This window comes from Hylaeus anthracinus, unplaced genomic scaffold (assembly GCF_026225885.1).
Source record: "Hylaeus anthracinus isolate JK02 unplaced genomic scaffold, UHH_iyHylAnth1.0_haploid 11994, whole genome shotgun sequence".
Taxonomy (NCBI): domain Eukaryota; kingdom Metazoa; phylum Arthropoda; class Insecta; order Hymenoptera; family Colletidae; genus Hylaeus; species Hylaeus anthracinus.
The window spans coordinates 2,612,377-2,630,898 of NW_026534341.1; the positions used below are offsets into that span (position 1 = coordinate 2,612,377).

At 38.2% G+C, this 18,522-nt stretch overlaps 4 protein-coding genes and 1 long non-coding RNA gene across 6 annotated transcripts in view; 3 read left to right on the forward strand and 2 right to left on the reverse strand.

The window, feature by feature from the left end:
* Positions 1 to 825, forward strand: part of LOC128888767 (ejaculatory bulb-specific protein 3-like) — a 2,648-nt gene extending 1,823 nt beyond the window's left edge. The window contains exon 3 of the mRNA XM_054145888.1: positions 193 to 825. Coding sequence (XP_054001863.1) covers positions 193 to 389 — 197 coding nt within the window. The 3' untranslated portion in view covers positions 390 to 825. The remainder of the gene's footprint in view (positions 1 to 192) is intronic.
* LOC128888780 (uncharacterized) lies at positions 339 to 1,596 on the reverse strand. Its single transcript, XR_008460338.1, has 2 exons — positions 1,468 to 1,596; positions 339 to 1,351 (listed from the first exon to the last, which is right to left on the reverse strand). It is a non-coding gene; the product is annotated as an uncharacterized LOC128888780 (long non-coding RNA).
* Positions 1,516 to 7,242, forward strand: LOC128888736 (protein sneaky). 2 transcript variants are annotated; one of them, XM_054145836.1, is made up of 6 exons: positions 1,516 to 2,145; positions 2,481 to 2,696; positions 3,104 to 3,405; positions 3,719 to 3,906; positions 4,615 to 5,141; positions 6,125 to 7,242. In XM_054145836.1, exons 1-6 carry the CDS (start codon positions 1,864 to 1,866, stop codon positions 6,545 to 6,547), a joined length of 1,938 nt encoding a protein of 645 aa, XP_054001811.1. In that variant the 5' UTR covers positions 1,516 to 1,863; the 3' UTR covers positions 6,548 to 7,242. The 2 variants fall into 2 exon arrangements, with proteins under 2 accessions (XP_054001811.1, XP_054001810.1); XM_054145835.1 differs by having other exon boundaries at positions 1,520 to 2,145; positions 5,900 to 7,242.
* Positions 7,243 to 9,865: 2,623 nt separating this feature from the next.
* LOC128888766 (ejaculatory bulb-specific protein 3-like) lies at positions 9,866 to 11,573 on the forward strand. Its single transcript, XM_054145887.1, has 2 exons — positions 9,866 to 10,166; positions 10,922 to 11,573. The coding sequence occupies exons 1-2, from the start codon at positions 9,971 to 9,973 to the stop codon at positions 11,116 to 11,118; spliced, it is 393 nt and encodes a 130-aa protein (XP_054001862.1). The 5' UTR covers positions 9,866 to 9,970; the 3' UTR covers positions 11,119 to 11,573.
* Position 11,574: 1 nt separating this feature from the next.
* On the reverse strand, positions 11,575 to 12,792 carry LOC128888770 (protein NATD1-like). Its single transcript, XM_054145893.1, has 3 exons — positions 12,281 to 12,792; positions 11,881 to 11,987; positions 11,575 to 11,806 (listed from the first exon to the last, which is right to left on the reverse strand). The coding sequence occupies exons 1-3, from the start codon at positions 12,408 to 12,410 to the stop codon at positions 11,594 to 11,596; spliced, it is 450 nt and encodes a 149-aa protein (XP_054001868.1). The 5' UTR covers positions 12,411 to 12,792; the 3' UTR covers positions 11,575 to 11,593.
* Positions 12,793 to 18,522: the final 5,730 nt, after the last annotated feature.

An 18,522-nucleotide genomic window follows, 5' to 3' on the forward strand; every position in this document is an offset into this window, starting at 1 on the left:
TAATAATACAAACTTAGTAAACAAATCGTTACATAGTGTATCGATTCGTCTGTTATTCGAATACGCGTGTCTCCGAATAAAAAAGAAAATTTGTCTACAATATCAACATCCACCTCGTTCAAAAATCATCGCCTTGTACTCGCATTTGTTTCATCCTCTTTTCCTTCAACTAACTCTTTTTTTAATCTTCAGGACTCCTGCCCGACGCCTTGGCCACCGGATGCAGCAAATGCTCGGAAAAGCAACTGCAAATGACGGAGAAGATCATCAAATTCCTCACGGAAAACAAACCGGAATTGTGGAACAAGCTCCTGGACAAATACGACCCGGACAAGAAATACAGAATGAAATTCGAGGAGGAAGCGAAGAAGCGCGGCATCAAAGTTTGAGTTTGACTGCCACCGTTGCCCTCGATGGCGGATATTAAAGAAGGGGGCTGAGGGGGCTTCGACTTCCATCCATCGTCGAATTGCTAATACTTTCGTTTGTTATTCCTAGAAAATATGGGATCCTTGGATTCTCGAAACCTCGAATCTTTTAGCAATTCTTTCTTTTCCTCTTTTAGCTCTCTTCCTTTGAGCTAATTTAATCCTCCGTTCCGTGGCCTCACAAGGCAGTTGAACTCATCCCAGGTTATTCGTCGCCAGTAATATAGATATAATATCGACGCACGAAACTCGACTGCAGATTAACGACCAATTGTAACGCGTGTAGGGAAGCAGCCTCGCTAAAGGAGACTTGTATAAATTGTTTTTTTTTTTTTTTTTTTTTTGTAAGAAACAGCTTTAATCAGCAAGCCTGTTTAATAAAACGTCGCAAAATTCATGAGCGTTCTATTATTCCGCTTCCGTATTCTCCTTTTACTTTTAACGTTACAACGCGCACGTGCCGGGTAGCCTTTGCACAGGAATAAAGAAATTAGGATGATAGTCCAGCGTGATTTGTATGCGTCGTGCGTCGCTCCAGGAAGTCATTGTGTCATTTTCACAAGGACAAGGTGTTATTGTCGGTTAAGAACGTTACGGATAGTCTGCAAATAATTGTAACGTAGTAATTATTTAATCGTGGTACATGTGAACACGCATGACATATTTTGTAAAGAAATCTTGTGTCTATATCAAGTATACATTATGTATAGTTTACCTAATGGTGTGCAACAAAGTGTTAGTGCATCTACTAAAATTTCTTTGTCTCTAAATTAATAGCAAACGAGTAGCATCTCTTTAAATTGATATTACACTTTAACCAATTTCAAATACTATACAGGCAATTCTAAGCGTTGTCGTGTGTTATTCGAAGCAACAATTTCCTTCGTATAGGTAATTTCTTTCTTTTTTTTTTCTTCTTAACCCTTAAATGGACAATGTTGTTTTTAAACAATATACTAAACATCACAGATAAAATTGACCTTCTTTTATTTTTTTTTTTGACAACTAGGAAAAAAAATTGTCCATTCAAGGGTTAAACTTAAATTCTAGGTACTGCAGGTGCCCGGTGTTAAACAATGACTGCCAATGGAACAATAAACGATAGTTACAAAGGATCGAAAAAGATAAAAAGGTTGTCTGTTAATCAAGTTGTCATCAGCTGATAACTCTGAATGCATAACAAACTTAGTTAAAAAAAAAAAAACCCCAAGTGTCTCGCATTTAATTATAATTAAATCGAGATTCTCAATACTTCGAGGTCTTGGTAACGAGTTCATCTGACATCCACAAAGAAGTGACGCGAAGAAGAATGACGTTAAAATAATTATGAAGGATTTCTTTCAAACTAACAAGATGGCGACACCGCAATGTATTTGAATATCGCATGAATCGATTCTGCGATAGAAGTTCAACGACCTAAGAGGCGAACAGAAAGATGGAGAACGCGACAAGCATCGGCCGTCGGGTCGAAAAGTTGAAAAAAAAGTTCTTCAAGTATTACTCGAGTCACTTTCCAACCCTGTTTCACGTTTCCTACGATCCGATAGGCACTCACAAAAAGTCACGCGCGTTCGCTGGCTTCCTCATGGGCTTTGTCTTGGGCGTTCTTCTATACGAATTCATCATCGTTGATCTCCACTTCGATCGTTACACCAGCTTCGGTCTTGCTGTCGTCGTCGTCGCGATGCTGTCCATTGGATGCGCTGCGTCCATTCAGGTATTTTACATTAAAATTACCCGAGTGAACGCGTGTTCGTTATATTATTTATTATATTATATTTGAATACTTAAACAGGAGTGCAATAGATAGGTAACGGTTGACTAAATTGGATCGCTTTTGAAATTTTCTTATATTTCAGGATTTGAAAGGAAGAATTCAATGTCATTATTAACGTTTGATAGTATTCGGTGTTATATCGTAGTAAAAAGTGTTTTAGTATATAGTAAAAGTATACATTATAAAACTATTAAAATAATGAATACAACAACATAATTTCCATAGCGATGTCTTGCACTTTAACACTATTCTGACGATATTTTATTTGATTTCAGGTGAGATGCGTTAGCCTGTTGTCGGTTGTATCGTTCTTTGGCCGTTCAGGGCGCGGTGTGTTAAGGGCACTGGTTTTTGGGTACGTGATCGCTGGCCCGATGTTCAATATGGTGATTAACGCGAAGGAAGTAGTGAGGACGTTCGCCTGCACTTCACAGCTGACGTACAATCTCACCAAAACACGGTTCGACTTGATGTTCAAACCGTTTCAACAGGTAACGTATTTATACAGATATTTATAAGATTAATTATTTCATTTCAACGAAGTTACGATAAACCTAAGAGAAGGAAGTACGAAAATTAAATAAAAAGCCCATCGAAAATTACTTATTTCGTTTCGTTCGAATTAATTTTAAACAAGAATTAAAATATATTTACACTAAAATCCTCATAAACGACACGTACAAGTACAATATGTTCGTTTAAATATGCAAGTGTAAATGCAAATTTTACATTCTAAGAAGGAAGGTCTGTGAAATATGAATACGAAGCTTACAGCATCTACTATAATTCGTAGTCGACGAGTATCGAATGATGCACAAAAATAACGACGGATTCCTGATATTAGTAAGCAATGTTCGATATCCTTTTTGTAATATCGATATCATTCTTTATTGGCTAGGCCATTCTTTCAATGAAGACTGACGGAGAAGAGATAAAGGACGCACTGTCCTCGGTGAGAGACCTGATGAGTCCTATCGTGGAGGAAGTGGAAGGCGAAGAGGAAATGCTGCGATTGAAGGAGCAAAACGATTATCTGGACGAATTGCAGGACGACACGAAGAGAAGCGAGGAAATCGAAAAGAAGCACGAAATGAAAATCGAGGAAGCCGAGTCGGAGGCAGACGTGTACGAAGCGAAGTACAAGAAGAAGATCGAAGCCAGGTGCGAGGAACAGCTCAGTCGGGGAGCAGACAGATGCAGGTAATCTTATTTATTTAACATTATTCCACAACTTAATATCGTTTTGGCTCAAATTCAAATCGTCGAAAAGTTTCAATAGAAATTGAATGGATAGGGAATGATTACCTAAATTGATTATTACTATATATCACGTTGTATTATTTTATATTCTGGTATTTGTCAAAAATCATAACAATCGGAACCGGACACGTAACAAGCTTTCCTTGTTATTCACTCCTAAAATAACTATAATTTTAAAGTTAAGGATCATCGACAACCAAACAATACTTGCACATTTAACAGTTAAATTTTTGGTTCGCCGTGCATTGCAAAGGGACATGTTCAAGGGCGCTTACGACAGCTGTTACGAGAAAGTCACCGTGTTCGTTGCGTGGCTTCTTTGCTGGCCGATGAAGCTGACTTTCGTGTGCAACCTGGTCCAGTCATTGGGCGGAGCCAGCGTCTGTGATCCCGAGGGAAAAGTTGACAACGGTATCGGCGAGGGTTACGCCGCCTTGAAGAGTATGCATTCGACATTTTCCCTCTCGTAAAATTCTCAATAATTAACTATTACGAGACGAGTCACTTTTTTGGCACGTGTGTCTTGAGAACAAACGATCAGAAAAGGCGTAATTGTATATCCTGAGTAGAATTTTATAATCAGTAAGAAATATTCTTGGCGATTAAAAATATGTTTACCAATTAGATGTTGTATATTTCCAATGAAACATATCCATCGAATAATTTGAAAAAGTAGTTTAATATCGCACGTCTGCGAAATATGTCTGTGAAATATTAAGTGTATCGTTAAGATTAAGATTCAAAATATTTGATTAATTTAAGAACGTATTAAGAACACATTCTCGAAGAAGTTTTAATGTTACAAATACTAGTGCTTCTGGGAAATCTAACGATTCTTCATACTTTTAAAAATCAATCATTTCCTTAATTATTATTATCTCTTCTGTTTTCGAGGCACCTATATATACTATGCTTTTCCAAAACATTATCGATGATATCATAATTCAAGGGTGTGTAAGAATCTTAGAGACGCGAAAATGTTTACGAGTCACCGAGTTGAAGCCTTTCCAACGTTAAAAACCTAAAAATCTTTCCGAGATTAATCTTCGCGGAACCTTCGATAACATTTAATAAAATAACGATCCGATTTGCTACCTGCGAATCGCCATTTTGTATGTTGAAGTTCACCGGGGCGATCCTTCTTCAAAGGTACCAGGGACGAGTTCAGCAGGAGTCTGAAGAACGCCAAACTGCAATACAAACTGAAACGACCGCCCGTGATAATGGATCTGAAGGACTCCGTCTACGCAGCCAAAGCTGTGATGAGCGAATTCGACGTGAGAAAACGGTTTTTCGAGTCGGTGATGGTGATCATAAGGAGGTGCTTGTCATTCGTGTTTCTGAAGATCATCCTGAACGCCCAAAGCTATCACGATAAATACTTGACCGACATCGAGCACGACAACGTCTACGTGACGCCGTACTTCCGGCGAATCGACGCCAGAAGAAAAGCAAGAGGCAGCGGGACGTTGCTGCCATTGAAGAAGATCGAACGGAAAAAATTCGTCGATCCTTACAGCTGGAAGCCTAGCAAGGCAGAGGGATTTCACACGACAGGCCAAATCGTCAAGCTGCTTCTTCAAATTACCGCTGCTACCGTCTTCGTTATTTTAGATAGCCTCTTCTATGAAACGTTGGACCTGATTAGAAGGCATGCTCATATCGAGTATATGCAGGTAAAGTTTATTTAAATGTATGGTTGCTGATTTATTAATAATTACTCTTTAAAATTGTGCACAGGAAAAAAATACACAGTGTTTAGGTTTAATCGTTTCTATGGGTTACTTATTGGGTTACTTATTATTTACAAGTATTTTGTATATTACTTTGTACTAGTTTCAGTATAAAATTCTTCTCGGGATTTGGAATTATCGCATGAGAGTTGATTTCCTTAAGAATATTTCTTATCAAAGAAATTTTTATAACGTGTCTGCAAATGTTTGCGATTAAAAATATGTTTACCAATTAGATGTTGTATATTTCAATATTGTATATTGAATATTGTTGTATATTGAATAATTTGAAAAAGTAGTTTAATATCGTATGTCTATGAAATATGTCTGTGAAATATTAAGTGTGAAATATATATATATATATATATGATGAAACTACTTTTTCAAATTATTCGATGGATATGTTTCATTGGAAATATGCAACATCTAACTGGTAAACATATTTTTAATCGCCAAGAATATTTCTTACTGATTACAAAATTCTACTCAGGTTACACAATTATCTCGAAATCACACAGACCAAAAGAAAAGGTGTAACTAAGAAATAAATTCAAAAGCATCAGCGACAATCTTAAGGAAATCAATTATCGCGCAGCAATTTAAAAATAATTCCTTAATCGAAACAACGAATTCCCTTTTTAATTATACTCGCATGATTTACATTTCATTCCGCAACGCGCCGTCAATTTCTATCGGTTAAGGTGGGTCACCACGACTTGTCGCTGGAGATCCGTGGCACAGGAGTGATAGCGTCGCTGATCAGAAGCGCAGTGCGCGGCTTCAACGTGAAGAAGCACATAAAAACCGTCACCTCGAACGAAGCCTGTCTTCCGAGGCCCACGAAACTGTTCCCTCGCGTCCTTTTCCAAATTTACGGGACCTTCTTCGCCATTTTCGTTTTGATCGTCGTCTCTGTTTACACGCAGAGAACTCGTCGCGGCATCTGCTCGTTCTTCTACAGAAAAAGGGAGAAAAGACGAGTGTTGTACCTTTACAACGAGAGTCTCCGTCGCAGAATCGGTTTCGCGAAGTTCACGAAAGCCAAAGTGAAGAGTCTGGTGAGAACTCGTCGTTTGGAGTACGACGTCGACTTCTGGATGTCGCTCAGACAGAAATGGCCGAAGCGGTTCGAATGGCTGAAATTCTTTGCCTGCGCCAGGGAAAGATGCTTGATTTGCGGCGAAGTGGAGCCAAGGAAGGGACCACCCTATCGACAGTGCACCACGCCTGGTTGTCCTTTCGTTCATTGCGCCGAGTGCTGGAGGGACGTTGGAAAGATCTGTTACGCATGCGCAGAGTTACCCGATACCGATTCCGAAGGATACGACACGCAACGCAGCGAGCTTTAATTTTAATTAGACGTCGAATTCGATGCGTATTGTGCGAATAGAGATTGCGATTATAATTCATTCTAAAATGATGTATTTACGTCAATTGATGTATTCATCCTAGGAATCGTCGATCAAGTATTTCGGATCGTATCGTACTCTACATTATTCATTCTTGTATTCCATATTATTACATCGCGCGCTGTATATGATGTCGGATTCCACATTTTTTACAGTTCAACACTTGATGTTAGAATATTTCATATTTTTAGCAGAGCTGTAAATTCTTAATTAACTTGCCATTACAATTACTCTGTCGCGTGTAATTGGTATTCGCGATTACTTAACTACTGCCAGTAATCCAATAAACTTTTTAATAACTACTTGTAACTGTCCAGAAAGTAGTTAAAAGGCGTCTCGAATCTGAAGTAGTTAAAAATACCTTGAAGTAGTTATAATTACTTTTTCATTACTTTTATGGGTATTTTTAACTACATTAGATTTGGGATACCTTTTGATTAATCTGTAATTAAGAATAAGGTATCGCATTATTACTAGAAACAAAGTAGTTAATAGTGTAGTAATGTAGGATGTTGTGATCTAATTGTACGTAAAAAATATAAAATGTACAAATGTGGAACGTGGAATGTAGTAATGTAGTGTAGCAGTAATGTAAAATATAACGACGTAGTTCTAGATAAATATTAGCAAAAGTATTTCTTGTTTTTTAAAACGTACCACAATTGAACCTGTATACTTTCATTATTTTTGTTGGATGTCTGCCTTTTAAATGTTCCCAAATAAGTTCGTATTTTTATTATATTGGTCAAACTACCAATTTATTTAACTAATAAAACTACCTTTTATTATAATGTTAAAAGTCGAAGTGATCCATTAAGTAGGAATATTAAAGTTGAGGTTGATTGTGTTTAGGAAGATAAGAGTATCAAAATTAAAATTATATTTCAATTGAAACCGAAATAGGTACTAAAATAAACATTATACGAAATGTTTATATTTCAATAAGTATAGGTATAGTAGCATAGTAAAAGATCATTTTAGAAGCATTTAGCTATGAAAAATCTATAGCAATCTAAACCCAAAAATCGATATGGAACAGTAAACAAAATGTCAGAATACACCATTAAAGAATAATAAGTTATTATAATAACATGAATCAGTACAACATAAAATTGAAAAGGAAACTCGATTCCCTTCGAACTCAACTCGTCTCCGCATCAATTGCGTTTAATTTAAATCACGACTGACGGTACGTAGCGCGATTATCATTCTCAGTAGATTCAGTTTTCAGTTTTTCCTGGTATCAGGTTTTCCTTGTATCGGTTTCACGTCCCGAAATTTTGTCGGAACTGCTCGTAACTCGATTTCTAGGGAAGGCTACGATATCATCAGAGATGGCGAGACCCAGCAGCTCTACGTATAAATCTCACGTAGCGAAGTCTCGACAAGAAGTCTCAGATTTCACGAGTCAGGGACGAGAACTTGAAACGCGTTACTCGCCGCGTTGAATTTACGAAGCCCGAGACGCCTGAAAGGAATACGAAATAACGCGGAGGTGGGATCGTTTATGGCATTACAATGTCTTATCGATCCCGAGGAACTCCTAGTTCCTGTTTAGTATCAGACGCCTCCAACGAAGCCAATTTCCTATTCGAGGAATCGTTAATTCGTTCTCGAGATTCGTTCTCGTAATCTAGTCAAGGACGCGGGGATCGTTCGTGGCTATTTTGTTGAATTCAAGGAAAATCTGCGACGATATTTGCGAATCGATTGCAATACCACACGAGATTTCGTAACGCGAACAAATTCTATTCACGTAGCGGTATGCATCGATGCTAATGACGCGTATGCTTCCTGCAAGAAAAGAAGTTACTAAGGAACTCGGAATTTCGTAATATCGATAGCTGCGATAGGTGTCGGTAGGAATGTTTTCATTTCGAGAGGAATTAGAAAGGAGGTAATCGACCAAGGCGTAAGTTCATTCTTAACTTTCGCTACGTTATTTCTTGTAATTAAAGATACACCTCTTCCTAGAATTTCTCCATTGACAGCTTGTATTATTTCGTATCGGACATTTCGAATTTTCTATTGCACATTTTTACATTCCATATTCTATATAATTATGTTAATTACTGTGAACTACATTTCTACGTTATACTCTACATTCTGTTCAATATCCATGTCGTACTAACTTCCACGATGTGAAATGTGAACGTGGATACTACAAAAAATGTTGCAATGCAGGTACGTTGAAACGTGGAATGCGCAAATGTTCAATGTATAATAGAGAATATGCTTAAGTAATAATTTAGGATGGTATAACTTTGCGATTTAAGAATGAAAAATATTATCATGGAGTTGACTAGTGCATGGAGAAATACCTGAGGTAGAAATGTCGAATGTGCTCTGTAAAATAATTGGAGTTTGCTTTTCCATTATTCGTTTCGCGACTCGTATCGTTCGACACAATTTAGAATGAACAAAATGGATTAATTGTGATCTTCGTTTGTCAGTTATTTCAACTTTTTCATTGGCTCAATTATTTCTAACTATATCCTTGAAAATTATGATGATAATCGTGATGATAATCGTGATGATAATCATGATGATAAATATTACAGAACGTAAAAATATATTTAAAAAAAAAAAAGAAGATAAAATGATGAACTTTTTCTTTCTGTCTCATTATGTATATCGTCTTCTGTGTTTCATTCTTCTGTGTCTCATTCTTCTGTGTTTCGTTTGCGTCATCGACCATTACGACCAATACATGAGAGCAACAATAACTGCTACATTAATTGAACAATTTCGTTGGAAATTTTCCTAACCTGATGCACAATATCGCGACATCTTCTTTACCTTGAATAGCCGATGCTTCTTTTCCTTTGATCTATCTTTTTCTTATTCTATACGTGTATCTTCTTCTATAATAGAAAATTATTACCTCGGTTACTTGATTCATCTTTAACGAAAACATTGAAATGTTCCTGAGAAGTTCTTCTAATTTTAAATGAAAAAAAAAACAGAAAAATGTGTCGAGGTAGAGGTATTTCTCTACGAATGAAAATCTCTTTAAAATTCCAAAATTCCAAAATCTCAAAAACGAAACGTGTTTGAAAATTATACGGACGTCTCGTCAATTTGAAATCGGATCCCAGAACTGCGTAGACACCAAGATCGTCATTCCATGTAACGGACGTTTCAGGGTCCAAGAGAATAACGTCAACGCTCATTGTTTTCCAATTTATTACGCCAAGAGTAGCAATTTTCTTGGATTACGATTTACGATTTACGGTAGCAATTGGTCGCGATTTCGTGCGACTAACGAACCGTATCCTGGACATATAAAACGTCCACGATAACGAGCTCGGCATTCAGTGATCGCGAAATCAGCTCCAAACGAAAACCAAACTTTGCACCAAGATGAAGAGTGTCATGATTTCTTTTGCACTTGTGAGCTGCCTGCTCTTGGCAGACGTATTCGGCGAGGACAAGTACACGACCAAGTACGATAACATAGATATTGATACGGTGATCAGTACCGAGAGACTTCTCAACGGATACGTCAATTGTTTATTGGATCGTGGTGCTTGCACTCCCGACGCTGCTGAACTTAAAAGTATGTAATACGCGTGTATTATTTAATATAGGAGAAAAACATTGTGTGATCACTAATAGATACGTGGTATCTACTATATGTCGAGAATTTACCGTTTAGTATATTTTTTTGATTAACTGCAATGATTCGTTTATCATCGAAGCATTTAATTTAATATTAAAATTAAAATTGAATGCTTGATAAATGATTAGCCTGGATTGTAATTTTTAGTCAATCGCGTAGTGTTTCGTTTAAACAAATTAATTTCTATGTATTTTATTTTCTTAAGTAACGTTTGCCACTTTCGCAGACTCTGAAGTATACAAATACTTGAAAAGATCCAGAAAAATGATTTCTTTCTCTTTACAATATTTTCATCATCAATTACCTGTCATAATTTTTGTTTCTTTTATAAATGTACCTCAATAATATCTATGACATATATATTTCATTGGTACTAACTAGTCAGATCATTCAAAAGTTACGAATTATTTTCGAAATATGTTTTTCCGTCGAAATCGTTAAACATCGAAGATCGATATTTAACAAAGTTACAAATGAGACTTACAGGGACATACTTAAAAAAGTGTTCTATGTTATCTGGCTACGAGCTTTAATGGAATTTTTAAAATTATCTTCCCTAATCGTTCTCCCATTGAAATATCGTAAATTAATATTAAATAAACTAACGTTATCTCGCTTGTTTAACGCGAACATGAAAAATGTTTCTATCGTACTAATGACGAACTAATTTGAGCTTGAATTCCTACATACAGAAAATCTTCCCGATGCATTGGAACACGATTGTGTGAGCTGCAGCGAAAAGCAAAAGGAAATCGCAGACAAAGTCTCCCAGCATTTAATCGACCACAGAGCAGAGGATTGGAGCCTTCTCGAGGCAAAATACGACCCTTCGGGAGCTTACAGACAACACTATCTCGAAAAACAAGCCAAAGACAAAGCGATAGACTAAACCGCGCTTGGTAGTTCTTCAACCAATTTGCAATTCACCTTTATTAACTTTAAATGCACTTTAAACACACTCGACTACGCATTGTTAGTTACTTGGTATCAATTATAAACATTTAACGAGTCAGTTGAATTTAATTCACAACACTTAAACGATGAAAACATCCAAATGGAAAGATACAAATTAACCAACTCTGCCGTAAAACCAGCATCCTCAAAACATTTTCACGTGGCCATCCGTTCGGTATCTCTGAAACAATTAAAACGTCAGATTTAAAACTCAGAAAAAGATTTCCGTAAACGGTTGCAAATATTTCAACCCTTCGCTATGATTTCCATCCCTATAAAGAGCGTACGTTTGTGCTTTCAAGTTATTTGAATCTATTCGTAGCTATCCCATTAGCCATTATCCAACAATTTGTTCCGATCTTTTAATCGTCCAACCTTTAATCTTTTAATCGTTTTAATAAAAATGCTCGTTACGACGAGTATATCAAAAAGTCTTCCGGATCCGGCAGCTCGTAAATAATATCTGGATCCAACGGTTCCGAATCAGGTCCCTCCAAAATATGCGGCGGTCCAACGATACGTTCCTCGAGGTCGGGGTTCTTAATTGCGAGATAATATTTTTGCATGTATTCGCACGTCAAGTACATGTAGTAATGGTTTACGATAGCATGCGTAAATGCTGTCTGAAAGTAGCATAAATTTGAAACGAGAATGAATTTCAATGTCGGATCGCAATTGGCGAATAAATAAATAATACCTCGGCGAGTAGCCGTGCTAAACCTCGACCTGTGTATCTATATGGTACAGCAATTGTTTGCATGTCCAAGACCTTTCCTTCGGCTACGTAATGCAGCACAGCTTTCGCTAATAAAAATAGGATGCGACATCGAATGTGATCGGTATCGTTACATTACAATTTATGGATGACAGTGTGTTTTGCGCACGAATAGAATCAAAGTGAAATCATTCCGGTGGAATTACTGCGAGTCAGTTTGGAGGTATTTGTTTGTTTATACGGAAGAATCGATTTTTATGCGCGACGAAGGACTCGAATGAAAGTTGTATAATTGATATGATACGATTGGGGACCGTTGAAGTTTAGACGATTCAAAAATGTAAGAGTGTAAGTTACGAATATATTAAATTAATTTGCTTACAATTATCGTCCAGTTTTACGTAAAATAGGCCTCGTTTTTCGTTGTGTTGTACAGTGTACAAAAATCTAGCATACTGATTTCGCTTGGTTTGTTTTAATATAAACGACGATATAGTATTCACGTAATTCATTCCATCTAGGGACAATGATATGATATTCACCAAAATATATATACTTTGTAAAACTTTGATTAACCGTGTACTTACAATACTTATAAATTTACGAATTTCGTGTTCTCTCGGATGGAAACATAATATGCGTACACAAGGTTACATTTTTGTTGACGTACAGTTGGTTAGCAACAATAATCGGGGCTACTGTAAGCCCTCAGGGTCCCGAGATGCTCGAGCTGTAACAAGTCGGTGGACCGCAACAGAATAATCCCTGATGGGCTAAATTACGAGGAGAGATATCAAAGCGAATGCAAAATAATGTAAAACAAGAATAAAATAAATATAAAGAATGAATAAATTCAAAACGGTACATTAGCTGTTAAAGTTATCACTTTGCGCTCTTATACTGTAAATGAAACTCGCGAAACTATAATCCATAATCACTCTAAACGAGAATATAATTTACATATTTGATTGATAGTTGACAGATTCTGATTAAATTTCATTTAAATGATAAATTCGCGGCAACTTCGAGATGGCAACCGAAACGACAAGAAAGCTGGTAACGGTTGCCTCGTAACAGGGGGATATCTGCGCCTACGAAATACAAATCGAAACCAACGCAATTACTGTGTAGAATAGGTTGCCGCATAACGGGGAATCCCTTCGCCTATGATACGGCAACCACGCGGACAAACAGGCTACCGCAGGTTGCAGCATGACAGGGGCACACCTGCGCCTACGCTATGGCAACCGTATCGACAAGGTTGCTAACGTAGGTTGCAGCATGGCAGGGGCACATCAACGCCTTCTACATGGCAACCGTATCGACAAGGCTGCTAACGTAGGTTGCAGCATGGCAGGGGCACCGCCTACACTGCGGCAACCCAACCGACAAACAGGATAGTATTACAATTATAAACGATGCAGCAACCGACTACGTGACTGATTCCGTTCATTTCTCGTTCGGACAGCGTCGGTGTAACATCACGTAATGTCATCTAACGTCTGATATCAACTCCTAACGTCTCCTAACGTCTCCTAATAACTACTAACGACTCCTAAAATCTCCTAACGTCTCCTAATATCTCCTAACGTCACCGACAGTCTCCTAAGGACTCCTAACAACTCCTAACGATTCCTAATAACTACTAACGACACGTAAAGTCTCCTAATATCTCCTAACGACTCCTAACAGTCTCCTAACGTCAGATTGGTAATCGCAAAGCACTTCCTGGTGCTACCGTTTAACCCGTACCGAAGGAGGAGAAGAGAACGCTGTATAATCTCGTGCTACATTTCGCGGTTTAGGGTTACCGAAAATATCCTGTATCCGAACATTCGGGGAAGCTGTAAACCCAGAGTCCACGTGGGTGGTCGGATCCCTAGGACAATCCTTTGCTGGTTTCTTAGAAGTCCGAGATTTCCAAAGAGGGACAAAGAGAAGCAGTTTAGACTCGCAGCTTGCGACAGCCGCGCGTTACTTAGAAACAAAGGACGCCCGTGTGCGTTGCTTTGAATTATCGTGCACATGATAAAAAAAAATTAACAAATAGTTGCCTTTTAGAAAATTAACCCATTTATCCGATTTACCAAACGATTCTTAACTTTTAGACATGAAAATTTGACACGAGTTCCAATCTGGAGCGCCTTTTATCGTCATTCGTAGATAAGTCTTTCTCTTCTTTTCAAACCAAAAGCAGAAATTTCTAAACATTTTAACACAATGTACCTTCCGGACAATTTTCCCTTATTGTTAATGTATCACTCGTTGCATTTCTACTTTCAATAAAATGTTTACGATAAACGACACGTGTCTAACAAGTTTTGCGTCTTTCAAAAAAAAAAAAAAAAAAAAAAAAAAAAAAAAAAAAAAAAAAAAAAAACACCATACGAAATAATGGATAAAAAATTGTGTTCCACTTAACTGTAAATTATACGAAGCCGAGTGTGCTAAGTTTAACATGCCTTAAACGAAAGGGTTAATAACGGTTAAGTACTCCCCGGAGCCGAGGAATAAACAGGAGAGCGTGTTTTCAAGTGAAAGCGGTGATTTTTATGAACTACTCGGGACACTTTATTGCTGGCGTGGCTTATTGAACGTACCATGTGCCTGAATTCCACGTGGATAGACCCGTCATCGTGAAACGTCTTTGCGGTAATAAAAAGGATTAAGAGGGCCCCGAAGGCGGACTCCGCTGTGAAACTATTAAGCCGGCATAAATCATGTTTCGTAAACGGTCGGTGTCTAATCCGTAAGCCCCTTACCAATGACAAACTTTCGTTGTGCAACTATGCGAAGTGCAACGGGAAAGTGCTCGAACGAATTAAAATTGTTAATGAGGAAGTCACGAGAGTCGTTGGGCCGAGAATAGAGTCACATTGTATACACGAAGAAATGCAAGCGAATAAATTATATAACGTACAACTAACTAATGGTTTGTTTGTTTCAAAATTTATTCCGGCCTCTTTTTTCAAATTGAGCATCTTGTCGTTGAAGTACTTTTTTTAAATTAAACGAAATCATTTGAAAATGGATCGTCAATGTATGTTTTAAAATGGTACTTTGTGTAACTTTGATAAATGATTGTGCACTATTTTCCAAAAGGATTTCAGTTTTATTACCGAACGAAATTGGTTAATTTAACTAATTATGTGAAATACAAGATGTGTAATCATAGAAGAATGTATTCTTCAAATACATACGTATTTATTATGTACCATTAGTATAAAGTTTCAATTAAATAGGTCTCTTTACTGAGCTCCTTACTAAATTTTCAGAAATCTCATAAGTACAGGGTAAATTCGACGCTAAAGCTCTGTAAATGGAGAAAATTTGCGAAATTGCAACGACATCCACCGTCCATCGTTATTATAAAGAATCGAAATCTAAGTTATACATACATAAAAAGGCCAGACGGACCATCAGAAGGACCTAACTCGTCGGAAGGAAACGTCCGTTAATCGAGAAATAAAAAGACCAAGCAGTTCTGCTTCGAAACTCGCGAACGAAAAAAAGGTAATTTTCACGTCAGCGTTCCGAGAAAGGAATCATATATCAGCAAAGGACCTAAAATAAGACGATTAAGTTTCTCGCGCGAATATATTAACGGGGATTCGGGACAAAGTAATATTTTCGGACAAAGATGCCTTCTTCGATAAAGTGAAGAGAGAGGTCCAATGCTTTTTAATTGCGATCGCATGAACATGGCACGAAAATTACTTTGAGCGTACCATTTAAAACGACGTTGAAAAGACGTTAATTTTACGTGACAAATGATAAAGAGAAAATTCGCCATTCTCGGTGGGCGGATACCGATCATTTCAGATTCGAGATAATAATACCGCTACATTTCCAAACTTTATAATTACTTCGACGATACCGAATAAAACGTGCATTATAATTTGAAATAATGACACGTAAACTATAAAAATACCATAAAATACTATCAAATAGACACCCAATTTTACATCAATAAACACTATTCCCAACATACTAACATACTATTCCCAAACTGTCCAAATCGTTTTAAGAAAAATAATTCTTAAGGATGCTACACGACACAACCTCGATTCTTCATAAAAATAAAACTATTAGTCGTAGCAGTTTCTCCACAAAATAAACTGCTACAGGTACACATTGTAAACCGGTACGACTAACGTTTTAATCGGGCTATTTTCTCTATTTCACGTTCGATAGAACCCAAGGACTTTGCATTCGGTCCGATACTTCTGATCTCGTTTCACGGTAGCAGATCTCGAGACTGGTCGCGTAGCTTTGACGTAAAGTGTGCTCGACGGATTCGATAGCCAAAAGACCGACGAACAGGATTCGTTAATCCGTTAAAGTAGCCCCGACTGTCATTATCCTTTATCGAAAGACAATCCGACGCGGCATGATACGAAGCCGACCTGTGAGAAAGTGCACGCGCGTCGGGTACCAAAGACAGGTAGCCAGTTTCGAATGTTCCCACGCGTGGACCACTCGCGACCATAATTAATCCGCGACACTAGAGGAAAATGCCTCGTTAAGGTCGATTCAGACTATACGACTATACACGTACCGTCGCCGTCACGACAAAACATTCAAACACGCGTTTTAATGGAACTATTCGCGCTATTCCTGAACGGAACGTTCAGGTCGGTGTACGTTAAGTGTGATTAGTTCAGTTGAAACGCGTGTTTTAATGTTTTGTCGTGTCGGTGCCGGTACGTGTCTGAATCGATTATTGGTCTTGCAGTGAACGTGTCGATAAAAGCGGAGATGGACAGAGTATCGCGGTTGTTTCTTTCCTTCTAACAAAAGCAAGACGTTTCCGCTTACGAACAGAGACCTATGCATGTCTCCGCCGTTCTATAACATCTCTACGTTTCTACCACGGTCTGAACATAATCTGAACAACTGACGCGTATAGTAAAATAATAGTAAAAATAAAAGAGTCCCCTTTTAAAACCAAGGTCCACAGAACCAAAGGTCCACAGAACCAAATATCCAGCAAGTCGTCTCAGTCCACCTTGCCGAATGAAATGGCTCGGTACTGTACCTATTCGTGGCATAATTTTCTCTCTGGTCCAATGCGTAGTCACGTGGTTCTGTTTACCCTTAATGCGTTCAGTCTCGTTGAACAAAGCGCGTGGAGGTGGGTACGGAGAATGGTTCGAGGCGAGCGTAGGTACGCATACGCACGATCCACCGTGTACACCTTCACGTGCAGGAACACAGGCTATCGTGGTTATTAAGGAAACAGACGAAGGAACGAAACGAAGGAACAAGCGTGTTGGGTGGTCCCGCCCCGCTGTTTATGGGGCACTGCATCTGCTGGCCCCGTATAACCCTCCGCGCTCGACCTGTGTGGTCCCACCTTACGTCCGACTTTACATTCGATTCACTACTTGCTAATGGTAGTTGCATTAGCATTAGGTGGCCGCCTGGCTGTCTCGCGTGGCATTATGCGCCGCGTGGACGGTCTCTGCTGTTACGCGATTTTTCGACCGGGCCGATATCGATCCCTTCGAACGGATTTTTTTCTATGGCCCGGTAGAACAGCCACCGACACTCGAGAAAAATCACCAGCTGCCACGACGGAGACGAAACCGTTCGCTGTTGACTGCTTGAGAAATTTCGAGGGACGATCGTTTCTGATGGCAGACGATTAACTTTGCGGAGAGGAGGGACCGAAGGAGCTAGCTGTCGCTTTTAAGGCTTTCGGAACCGAGGACGGATTGTTTCGATTCATTTCGAAAGTGAAATATGGAGAGAGTTTTGTCGAGGATTTGAAATTAAGTTTTGTGGAATGAAGAGGAGATCGATAGAGTTTGTGGAGGATTCTACTATCTTTTCTAGATGTTATAGAAGGGACTCTTGAAAAGAACGATCTGTTGGTCGAACTCGTTTCAGGATCCCCTATCGCGATACGGAGGTACATACCGATCTATTTAAAAAAACGGAGGTGACCTTCAAATGTCCGAAGTATTAGATCGTCCCAAAAGTTTCTTTCGCTTTATTAATAAGTAATACATGCTCCATTACTGTTACACGTGAATATCTATGAAATTAGATTGTCTATTTATAGAAACACGACCACATCAAATAATTGAGTGCAACTCGCGAAAGAAACTTTAACCTAACATCTCCACCTGCAAAAAAAAAAAAAGAACTATTATCGCCACCGGATGGCACCCTTCGTGCAATTTTATTTCAGCAAGTGAAACTCGTAGTTTCGAAAATATCTGAGGTGCTAACAGTTATTGCTAATAGTTATTGCTAAAATCTTTGTAAACGTACCTACAAAAATTCAACCTAAATAGGAATTTATTTTATTCCGCAAATATTATAGCATGAACTTTACTTTCAATCTTTTTTTTTATATTCTTGCGTATTGTTTGCATTTTGCAGGTACTTGGACATTCAAATTTCCCATGAACGCATAAATATCCGCAGTCTAGTGTACCGCCCTACCCTGTACGCTATAATAAAATTCTGAAAATCCCAGTTTGTCCGCTTGTTATTTCCATTGCTACCGATTTCTTTTATTTCGCGATTAAGTACTTCGTCCTTCGCCATACATTGTTATACGCATCGTTACGGAACTTGCTATCTATCATAATAAAATCCTGAAAATACCAGTTT